Here is a 12,156-nt window from a genome sequence, read left to right as displayed (position 1 = left end):
AAAGAGACAGAGATTCCCTGGATTTAAGTAGGAGGTATAGACTATCTCACTTGGAATTAGCTGACCCCCCACCTAAGAAACAGTCAACAAACCTTAAAAATAAAATGAGGTTTCTCAAGTGTTCAATTTATATTCAAGATTCTTTTACTCATTTGGCATTACTTCTGAAGATCTACATTTTTACAAGTATGTGGGAATTATTCCCAGCTCCTAATACCTGATATATCAGAATGTCAACATATCCGAGGAGACCTATTCAAAGTTTGGTTTAAACTAAGCCAACAAGGCAGCAGTGCCTTGTCTGTTTTGCTCCCTGCTATTTCCCCACTACCTGGAATAGTGCCTAATGCATTAATGAATAAGCATCTGTGCACTTGGTTTCATACCATAATTAAGTTTGAGCAAGATAGCAAATTGATTTTGATCAAAATCTTAAAAGAAAAAAAAATACTTTAACTGTATTAAAAATACATTTTTCAAAACAAGTTACCTTTATATACTACATAAAATATTTAAAACTTTAAGAGTAGCTGTTAACTTCTCTCATCCTCCCAGGTAATCAATTATGGAAACTGGCCAAGGCTAACTCCAATTTCTTTAATCCCAGAACCAGTAGCTTACCTTACAGCCTTCACAAGCATGAACTCCATAGTGGAATCCTGACGCCACATCCCCACAGACTTTACACAGTAGAACCATGCCACTAAATTCTAAGACACAAACAGACATAAAAGTATAAAGCTGGAAGAAAAACTTCAACTGTTTGTTTTCTTTCCAACTAATTCCAATTTATTTTATTCAACTTGTAAGTACTTTCGAAAGATATCAATCTACTTTAACAATGCAAAGAAAAATCTTTACACCAAATTAACAAATCCAAAGAAATCTTAATTTTCTTTTAAACACAGTTTATGGGACTGCCAAATACATCTCTGAGAGCCTGATGATTTTAAACATACACTGAAATTCTATGACTCTAGAGTTACTTTACACCATATATATGCAACCAGAATTAAAAACAGTTCTCCTCAGACAGAAGAGTCAATTGACAGAGGTGTGAACACGTCTCCACAGGCTGCTGCTATACAATACACAATTCAATTCACCTAACAGGCACCATTCCTCCCCTGTATCAGCCCATCTTACCTCCACATTCACTTAGGGGTCCAAATTCCACCACTCATTTAGTTAACCCAATGCTGCTTTATTTTCTAATCCCCAATGTTCCTAGCTCCAACTTCATGAAAGCAAACCCCTTCCCATAACAAGTACTCTGTTCTAGAAACCAGATTCAGTACGCAGAGTTCAGAAGAAAGGCAACTGTGAAAATGTGGTAGCAGGGGATACCCTAGAGGAAACACGGTCAGGCACAGTGCAGGTCACATTTCTTGCTTTGTGGCAAGAACCAATCTGACAACCCCCAGGCTGTAACTTTTAAAATCATCGCTGTTTCTTACCTAACTACTAAACTATGATTACCCAAAATGGGGTGAAATGACACCCAAATGAAAAACTGATAAAATAAACCCCACCTGCATTAATGGCACCAACCTTTGAAAATTAAAGTAACTTACTCGTCACTCCACTATGACTCTTTGTCATCCCGGGTGCACTCGATTTGCTTGTTTTCATAGAACAATCTATTCGATCATTCTTCAGGATGCCTTCAATATTGGAGAGATCACCATTTTTGGGATTACCATTGTTATCAGAATTTGAGCTATTTGGAGAAGATGGAACAGAGGAGGAGGAGGACTGGAAACTGTTCTCAGAACCCTCACTGTGACAAGAGGCAGGGCTAGAGGCTGAGCTTGAAGAACTGATATAGGCGATCACACCTCCTAGAAAAAGGGAGAATTCACATAATTAGATACATGCCAATATATGTTTTCTATTTTTCCAAATCTTAACAGTAAAGTCACTAACTTTAGAAACAGGTTGCTGACTAATTATCCACTTACCCTAAAAGAAGAAAATAACTTACTTCCTTATTTCCTATTTTTCCTGCTTCCACAAGGCTCGAAGCACAGATCATTTCCATGGATTCAAAAAATAAGAAGGTTCTCACTGGCTTAATTATTCTGAGCATACAAAGATCCAAACCTAAAGCTTTTCCTTCCCTGGGTTTTTTTGGGGGTTTTTTGTTTGTTTGTTTGTTTTTACCTAAAAGGAATGAGAAACTTTCCTGACTGACTACAGAGCTTAGAGTAAGCAAACTGTTTTTGCCATGAAGAAGTCTGCTTCTGGTCCTCTCTCTGCCTCCTTCATTACAGTGACACAATCCTAGAAACAAAGAGTTTGTTTGCCTCCACCAGCACTTGGCTAAAACATAGGTTAACCAGGAACAGATGTAACATTTGGAACTCCAGATAATTTATGTCAAAATGGGGAATCTTTCATAGCAGCTGCTCCCCGAATCTTTCCTGAAAGATCCCTGAAAACTTCTGTGACTACCCACTAATCACCAGTTCTACGATCCCCCTTCTCCACCCACTTCCGCCACTGGCCTTGCAGACACACTTACCCGTAAACAGCTCTTAAAGAATCCAGACTCACCACCTGTTTTCTGACTTGCTATTTACAGTAAATTGTTAAAAGAGGCTGAAAGAATGCATGCTCTAAGAGAATAACATTAAGGCTGACACTAGTTCTTTCTCCATAGAGCTACTCTTAAAACACTACTCAGGACCTCACCAATATAACCTCCACAACCCTCCTGAAAACTGGTCTTGGCCTCTTTAAGAGACTATAAACCTCCCAGGTTAAGAAATAGTATTTAAAAGAATATAATTTCAAACATCTTCCCTCGAAGACATAAAATGCTGCAAGAGTTATCCCATAGCCAAATATATTATTTTTCCAAATACAGGCCAAACAACTAACTCTCAACTTTTCTGCCAAGATCTACTGTGGTTTCTTTTCCTCTTTCTTCTATCATCAACAAACATTTACAGGCCTTTTCAATGTGATACAAAGGTAAAATTATCTCTCTCACTGTCCTGAGTTCTTGTTTAAATCTACAATTTACCTGTTTCCATCTCTTTCTCACTAGACAATAAGCACCTAAGTGCACAGTGTCTCCTAATTTTCTATACATGCTTTACAAGTAATAAGCCTGCCATAAATATTTTTAAGACCTACTTCCCTGCCTTTGTGAAGCCCACATTTAATTACACAGACACATCCCAAATATCATAAAACATTGCTAGGAAGTCACAAAACAGGGCATTTCTGAAAACAATGTGGGTAACTATACAGAGTAATAAGTGAAGAGTTCTCCACATTCCCTAAGTGATAACTGCAATTTAAGCATTCACTCTGAAATAAACTTCTCTGCTATTGAGAAATGATTCCCCAATCTTTTTTTAGATAAAAGCCACACTTCCCACACTTTATAAGTCAACACACATGCACACGCATGCACGTGCACACGCATGCACGTACACACACACACACACACACAGCAAAATGCTAAGGCCAAAACAATTCCAAAGAACAGAAAGACACTTACACTTACACAGAAGAAAAAAAATGGGCAGAGGAATTTTAGGTCACTTTTAGTCTGTTGTGTTGAAATAAGGTACCAGACACGCATTTAAGTACCAACTATACAAATGAAGGATGGGAAATTCCTGAGAAGTAAAGTGAAACCATAACTCTCAGGGATTTTTGGTCACAACCTAAAATCTAAGTTAAAACAGCACTACCATGTCAAGAAAAATACAACAGTATTCATCATACACAAATATGCATAAATGCAACTAAATGTACCTGAATTCTGAAGACAAAAAATACAATGTGGAGAATTCCATCCACTTTTCCATTCATTAAGCATACACCTGTTATTAGCATCGAAGTTGGAGGTGTGACTCTGTCTTTCTAGACTAACCCACTTCCCAAATGTTCTCTTGGCATGTGCTTATCATCTTCCCAAAGCAAAACCAGAGCTTCATGATTAATATTAGACCTGTGTGCTCCCCACCTATAAACCAGTCATTCTCAAAGTGTGGTCCCTAGATCAAGAGCTTCAGCATCACCTGCAAATCTGTTAAAAATCTAAATTCTCAAGCCCCACTCCAGATCTACTGAATCAGAAACTTTTATCAACCTCTTGGTGAAACTGATACACAATAAAGTAGTTACACAGTAAAACCGGGACTGTCACAAGCCAATGTCTTTATCTGTGTTCAATGGAAGAAAATGCGACCAAAGGTAATTTTTTTTTAAGATTTTAATTATCTATTTGAGAGAGACAGAAACAGAGAGAGCATTGCGGGGGTGGGTGGGGAGAGGGAGGGAGGGAGGTGACCAGAGGGAGAGGAAGAAGCAGGCTCCCTCTGAGAAGGGAGCCAGATGCTGGGCTTGATCACAGGACTCTGGGATCATGACCTGAGCCGAGGGTAGATAGATGCTCAACCGATGGAGCCACCCAGGCACCCCAGTGACCAAGGGTATTTTGATAATAGGAATGTCATCTACTGCTGATTTTGAAAACTCCTAAAACTCCAAACACAAGGAGGAAAAATTTCCTAAGTCTGAGTTTATTCTCATCATCCAGAGAAATTATGTAAAATATGTATCATAAGAACCACCTGGTACTTTTTGAAAGTACATGTTTTCAAGGCTCTGCCCAGAGTAGAGAAAGCCCCTTAGGAATGATCTTTTTTTTTTTTTTAAAGATTTTATTTATTTATTTGTCAGAGAGAGAGCGAGCGAGAGCGAGCACAGGCAGACAGAGTGGAAGGCAGAGTCAGAGGGAGAAGCAGGCTCCCTGCGGAGCAAGGAGCCCAATGTGGGACTCGATCCCAGGACACTGGGATCATGACCTGAGCCAAAGGCAGCTGCTTAACCAACTGAGCCACCCAGGCGTCCCAGGAATGATCATTTTTAATTTTTAACAAGTTCCCCAGGCAATTCTTTGCACACTGAAGTTTAAGAATAGCTACAATCACTGAATTAAAGCACAAACTGGTTCATAATTTTAAAAGTTGATGTTTTCATTGACATAACTGCCTGAATACCCTTAATATACTGTGAATCCAAAGATAAACAATTTAATTTGAAAGGCCAGCAAATGTCATGTTACCAGCTAAAACCACTGTGCCATCTGTTTTCATAAAATTTTAGAGATCTGAAGTTCACATTAGAAATTCCAGGTGTTAGCAAACTGCTACTTTTTTCACATGTCTACACACTCAGAATAGAATGCAAAGGAAAGTATTATCCTTTGTCTTCAATAAACTCCGAAAGGAACATCTCACAGCTATTTATCTTACCTAAAGTACTACCACGTTAGGTGGTAAATTCACTTCCTTACATCTCAAAATAGTAAAAGATGAGAAGTGATGGTTTTCCTTAAAAGTATGGTTTTCTTAGGGCCAGCGTTTGAGAGAGCCATTTGTGTTTACAAGGTCTTCTGACTACCTCACCTTAGAAATAAACTTGCAGAAATCAGAGCTATCCCAATGGCTTAATAACTGTTTTAAAACACAACTGGCCAATGGAAGGTATTGTTATTAACTACCCAAAAGCACCTTCCTTTCAAAACCTCCAAAATCAAACCAAAGAAAAATTACTGAGCTACTATCAATCCAGTTAATATCCAATTCCTACCTTTACAGAGCTTAACAAACCTTTTCGGCAAGCATTTGTGCCAAGAACCATGGTATCAAAGATGACCCACCTAGAAGCAGCTACATTCTCCTAGCAAGACCTTCAACACTGATTTAGTTGTCTTAGCAGCCACTCTTGCTACCAGACACCAATCTACTGACCTGATGGTTAGTGACCCAAACGGTTACATTTTAATTTCCTAGAAAGTTAAGAAGTACATCTAATAGTTCCTCAACCCACTGAAGAAAGGGAAGTGAAAACTAGAAGTCCTCAATTACCTACTGAATACCAAGAACAAAGTGACACAACTCCATATCACATTTTGACCTCACAAGCATTTACTTCCATTATCCCTTTTTTCACAGGAGGAACTCAGAGCTCAGAGAGGTTTAAGTGGCAGGTCCAGGGTTGAAGGCCAAGGCCAGAGTATAGACTATTATCTCTTACTGTGAAGACCTGGGCAAGCAAGTCACTTTCAAGCTCTCTAAAACTGAGTCACCTTCTATAAAACAGGACTATCTGCCAGAGTTATCATAAGATTGAAATGAAGTGGTGTTCATAAAAGGGGATTATTAAAGTACATGGTTTTCAATGATAAAGCAAGAAAGGTGAAATTCCTGAACCAGCAAGTCCCAACACTTCCAGAAACAGGCAGAATGTACTTCTTAGATGTCTCAAGCTAAAATTAGCTGAAGCAGTCTTCTCTATTTTTAGTTGGAAAAAAAAAAAAATCCCTGGAGCTGGGCCAGGTTCCCAGGCGAGGGCTTACCCAGTGGTCAACTTCAGACAAGCCAGAAGTCAATATCTAATTTTATACTGCTGGGAAGCACTTACTGTTCACCATATATTGGGTTTTCTTACCCCAACTCTAGACTTGCCCATCACCAAAACCTTCTCATTCCCACTGCCCACCATCCTGGAAAGTATGCTTGATTTCAACTCATGACTGTGCCTTGTGACTTAGAATGAAACAGATTTACCATCAAGAAGCTTTAGTCTTCTCATTTTAAAAGTAGGTTACTAATAATCTCTACTCACAGCATAGTAGATAGATGTAACCTTCCAACTGTGTCCTGAATGTCAGGGCTCTAGAGAACATGGTCCTTTCCCTAAAAAGCCTTATAGACCAAATGAGGAAACAGCTGTGTTAACCATTCACTCCCCTGCATTATGAGCACTGTTTCATACAGATTACTGTGAACTGCTGAGGATGACACAAGAGCACTCTGGAGGGCAAAAATCAAAAGGGGCAAACACAGCCAAGATGACGGTAAATGGGGTCTTGAAGAACATACAAATTATTTAGTGATATACCACATAAGAGACTTAAAAAAACAAATAAAAAATGGGATGACAAAATAAACCGGTCTTATTTTGTAAAACAGTGTTTTTTGTAAATTACCAGGGGAAGTAGGAGATCGGGAACACACAAGTGTAATCTAACATCTGGGGGAGAAAGTTTGACTAGCAACAAGACTAAAAGAGAGGAATGACAAGATTAGGAGGCTTTACTGACACCCACCCTTTTCCATCAACTATACCACTATACCAGCTATACCCTATACCACTGCAAATCAAGTGGATGCACATAGTTATTTCCTTTACCCCCAAGAAGACAAGACCACCCAGATGTGCACATGCTATCAGATGTTATGTGGGCTTAGACCTAATACAGCATAGTAGCTTATGATCCCCAAGTGGACTTTGTGGATTCAAAATCGGGCTCCAAAACTTGCCTGAATAAGTTACTTAACCTCAATCTACTTAGCTCTTCATCTTCAAATGGTAACAGTACCCACCTTCACAGAATTAAGCTGTGGTATCAAAGTAGTGACACATGTGAAGAGCCCGGCACATAGTAAGTACTCAGCCAATATGGGTGATTATTATTTTACCATCATACTTAAGAGTTCAATTAGAAGAGTTCAAACAAAATTAATCCCCCTTATCCTTTCTTCTTTCCTTTAATTTTGAGTGTGTAATATGGACCCAGTGGTTTCCCTGGAGGTTATTTCCATACCATCTTCTGAGTATCTTAACTCCCTTCACTAGTCAAGCAACTTGCTACTTCACTTCTAAGTCCTCCCATGATCTTGCTGTTTCTCTCTTCTCTCTACAACTGACTTCTTTATAGTTACTGCTCTCTGACATTTTTTTTTCAAGTTAGAAATACAGGTTTGTAAAAACAAGAATGAACTATGTGGGAATGTTTTTCCGATTTTTAAAAATGTGAATTACAGCTATGGTTATGAAGTTTGTGCCGTGAGTTATCACTTACTTTAAAGAACCTGGTATATTCACCCAAAATCTGCGACAGAAACGTATACAGTCGATTTCTACCACTTCACTATTTCACATCTGCATTAGTCATGGATAAAGACACAATATGTCATGACAGAGGAAATGGTCATTGGCTGAATGTGCTGTACTGATACAATGGTATCAACCAAAGGGATGGGTCAGAGGTGTGCCACACAGACTGAATATGGCCCCACCCTAAGGGCCAATTTGAAGGAAATTACAGGTAATGCTTACCAACACTCCCTCTAACAGATATATGGCAGAAACTGTCAAATGTACTGGATAACAGCTTAGAACAAGTTGAAAATGGAGCCAAAAGGAACAAGACAAAATTTAAGAAAACTGCTAATTCCTACACTTTACAGCAAACAATTATCTGCACAATGGATGAAACCTAGCTTCAAAATAGTTCACATAAAAAGTCCTAGTTGATTGCAAGGTTACTATGAGTCAGCAAAGCCAATAAGCCACAAAAGCACAGCCTGCCAGAGAATTCATTTGCAGCAGAATCCAAAACTTGGAACTTGGTAACTGTCCAACCAGTTCCACAGGAGCTTGTTCACCTCTGGGGGCTACAGCCCAAAGGGCAACATGGATGATGATCAAAACACTGCAAAGACCAAGTAATAAGAACTGAAAATGGAAGAACTGGGGTGATGTGTTCAACAGTTATCCAAAGGAAGTTTTATTATCTATAGATCCAAAAGGCAAGATTAAAATCAGTGATACTGTTCCAGGAAGGTTCAAACCAGACAAAAACTTTCTTGCCTCCTGAGCTAGCCCACCTTACAAGGCTACAAATCTGGAAGAATTCATTCATCCTGAAAGCTGGGTTAAAGAGGCTGAACCTAATAATCTCTAAATCCTTATCAAGCAAAAGTTTAATTCCCTGACAGATTACCCAATTTTTTAAAAAACACCCTCAAAGGCTAAACAGACACAGAAGCAATTAAAACACAAAAAGCTGTCTTTATTTCTACTATTGGTGAAAAACTCACACTTGTTTTCAAGGTATGGTTTTTTTAAAGTGTGTATACATATAAAAATATTTACTTAAAACTTAGAAAATATAAACTGGCTTTTTTTAATTCAAATTCAATTAGCCAATATACAGCACATCATTAGTTTAAGAGGTAGTGTTCAATAATTTATCACTTGCGTGTAACACCCAGAGCTCATCACAAACTGGCTTCCTCTTTAACTTCACTGGCCTCAGGTGTAAAGACCATCAATGAGGGCAGACAAAAGGCGAGAAGGGAGTACAGTATTGTTCTGTGACGCTGTAACAGGAAATGTAACTAGAAAAATATTGATAAAGCCAAATTCTGTTGATCAGGTTCAAGAAAGGTCGGCAACCAATGGGTTTTTTTTAAATCAACTTAAATAAACAATGACCAGTCCGTCCTAAAGTTCCGGGGTCACTTAGGATCACCTGAGTCATCTCGACATTACGTGAGATGAATGATTAGCTATCTGTATGACCTATAGGCTCCCAGCCCAAGGAGATTTTAGAGCCTTTTTTATGACTGAAGGTGTGTAAGGTAGGTCACGTCCTAGAGCAACCATTTTTCCAGGAAATACTGAAGCAGCATCATAACAAAGGCGGGTGCCGTCCTAGCTACCAGACATTGCAAACGATCTAAGCACCTCAGAACTCCGAGGGGTCTCGCTTTGGGGAAGCACCGAGTCTTCTCCCCAAAGAAACCTCTCTCCGCCTGTGGCGCGTTCTGGCCCCACACTTCTTGCTCAGTATCCCCAAAATCTGCCGCCAGTGCAGTCTGCCTAGCCCAGTCTCCTGACGCTGGGGTGGCAGCGGGTGCACTGCGGCGCCCGCGCCCGCCACGGGACCGCCCGGGCGCGGGATTCACCGCACGCGCACGCGCGGCCTCCTCCGCAGTGTGCAACCCCGCGGGGGAGGAGGGAATCGCGGCCACGTCACAGCCCGGAGGGTTCCAAAGGGGCGGGGCCTCCCGGAAGGCTGCGGCGCTCCCCGCCGGCGCGCGCGCGCACCCGCCCCCACGTGTCCCTGCGGCCCCGGGGAATGTGGGTCACCGAGCCGAGCGGCCTCACGTGTCCCCGCCCGCCACCGCCGCCTCAGCGCCCATTATGTAATGCCGCGTCACGAGCCCGCCCAGCCAACCGGCGCCCGCGCGCCGCCGAACGTAAACACAGCGCGCACGTGGCTCGCGCGGCCGGGCCATGTGAGGGGGGGGCCGGGCCGGCGCCACCGGGCCGCGCTGCGGCGTTGCAGGGAGCCGGGAGGGCGGCCGTGGAGCGGCCCGGGGGTAGACGCGGGGACCGAGCCCGAGTCGATACGCACCGCACGGCAGCCCACCCCACCAGCCCTAGGGTTAGCCCCGCCGCCGCCCGCCGAAGTGCCCCAGCGGGATCCGAGCGCCCCTCCGCCGTGCCCCCACCCTCCGCAGTCCGGCTCTTACCCGCATTCACCTCCATGGTGCCCTCCGGGAGGGAACCGAGGCTGCCCGCTTCCCGCAGAGGTGGCAGCGCCGCCTCCGCCTCAGCGCCGCGCCGCCCCGGGCTGGAGGCAGCGGTGGTCGCGGGGCCCGCTCATGGGCAGGGCGGGCGGGGCGCCCGGGACCCGGGCCCCGCGGCCAGAGAGCCGGCTGCACTGAAAGAGGGCGGCGGTAGCCGGCGAGCGGCGCTCCTCGCGGAGTCCCTGACAACAAAAGCGGCGGCGCGGCGGCTTCCTGCAGCCAGCGCACCGCGGCGGCGAGGGCGGCTGACGGGGAGGGCAGCTGCGACCATGTGACCCGCGCACACACCCCCTCCCTCCGCCCGCCCCTCCGCGGGCCGCTGCGGCGACTCCGCCCCCTCACCGCCGCCACCTCTCTCTTTCCCTCGGCTTCTGCGTTCTCGCCTTCGTTCCTTTGGCCCCCTTCCCCATTCCCTCCTCCCCAGATCTCTTTTCCTCTTTCCCCTGCTCCCTCCCCTCCAGGCCGACCTCCGGTCTCGGGCTGGAAGTCCCTTCCATGTCCCCCTCCTCATTCCCCCCTTCCCGTGACACCTCAGGTCACCTCAGTGGTTACCAAGGACCGCCCAGAGGCGCCAAACAGACCGACCTTTCGAGACCCCGGACTGGGCCAACCCCACCTCCCCACAGGTCGCGCGCTCCCCCCACGTCCTTCCCCGCCCCCAACAGACCGTTAAACGCTGGACACTTTGCGGGTAGAACCCATTTCGCTTCAGTCTACACCCTTTGGGTTATTTCATCCAATCCCATAGCTTAAATAGACCTGTGTTCGGAGCCTTGCCAGATTTGAATTTCAAACCGAGACTTCTCTGAGCTCTAGATTCCCACTCTTGACATCCCGTTTGATTATGCCCCCTTGATGTCCCTTAAAGATCTTAAAGGTGTAGTCAGGGGTGTACATGTGTTAACACTCAGTGAATGCACACGTAAGATTTGTGCGCTTCACCTTGTGTATAAATTTTACATCAAAAGAAAAAAGCTGGAAATAAATGACATGTATGCTGAAGTATGCAGAGGGAAGCCCATTGATGTCTGCAACTGAAACGTATTACAAAAGTAAAATGAGCTGATGGCATGGATAAATGGATAGAAGTATATTAAAATGGTAGTTGTAGATGTTGTAAATGGGTATTCATAAAATTATTTTCGAATAGAAGTATATTAAAATGGTAGTTGTAGATGTTGTAAATGGGTATTCATAAAATTATTTTCCAGTTTTCTCTTCGAATATGTTCAGTATAAAATGCTGGAGGATATGTAATGTGTAAAACATTTTTACATGTGCCACACTCCTTCTTCTGTGCCCGCAATCCATTACATACACACACGTTTGTTCCTTCTCCATCTCAGTCTTTATGGCAAATCTGCAAGTTCTTGAAACCAGCAAATTGGATTTCTTCTGTCCTTGTGTGTGTGTGTGTGTGTGTCTCACACTGCCTTCTATATCCTATTTAATAAATCAACAAATTTGAGCTATTCTACCTTCATATATCTTCAATTTCTATGCTTCTCTCCATCAACATTACTATTACTCTAAACCAAACAATCATCATCTCTTGCCCCAGCTACTGTAATAGCTTCCTAACTGGGGAGAGGGACTGTTCCTCACATCCACCTACAGTCATTTCTCCCTCTCAGTGTCATTTTTTAAATGTAAATGAGATCGGGTTACTCTACTCAAAACCCTCCAAATAGTTTCCGATTGCACTTTAAGGAAACTCCAAAGCCTTAGCCTGACCTACAAAGCCCAC

At 43.1% G+C, this 12,156-nt stretch overlaps 1 protein-coding gene across 1 annotated transcript in view; it reads right to left on the bottom strand.

Annotated features, from left to right (window-relative positions):
* The window catches only part of NR1D2 (nuclear receptor subfamily 1 group D member 2), a 29,000-nt gene extending 18,509 nt beyond the window's left edge, over window positions 1-10,491 (bottom strand). Inside the window, exons 1-3 of the mRNA XM_004754358.3 lie at window positions 10,353-10,491; window positions 1,575-1,841; window positions 622-710 (exon numbers count right to left, since the gene is read on the bottom strand). Of these exons, the coding sequence (XP_004754415.1) occupies window positions 622-710; window positions 1,575-1,841; window positions 10,353-10,368 (372 nt within the window). The 5' untranslated portion in view covers window positions 10,369-10,491. The remainder of the gene's footprint in view (window positions 1-621; window positions 711-1,574; window positions 1,842-10,352) is intronic.
* Window positions 10,492-12,156: the final 1,665 nt, after the last annotated feature.

The sequence above is a fragment of the Mustela putorius genome, unplaced genomic scaffold (assembly GCF_011764305.1).
Source record: "Mustela putorius furo isolate JIRA1106 unplaced genomic scaffold, ASM1176430v1.1 tig00003834_pilon_pilon_pilon, whole genome shotgun sequence".
Classification (NCBI taxonomy): Eukaryota; Metazoa; Chordata; class Mammalia; order Carnivora; family Mustelidae; genus Mustela; species Mustela putorius.
Note: the sequence above shows the minus strand (reverse complement) of the source record. Positions and strands in the feature narration are given on the sequence as shown.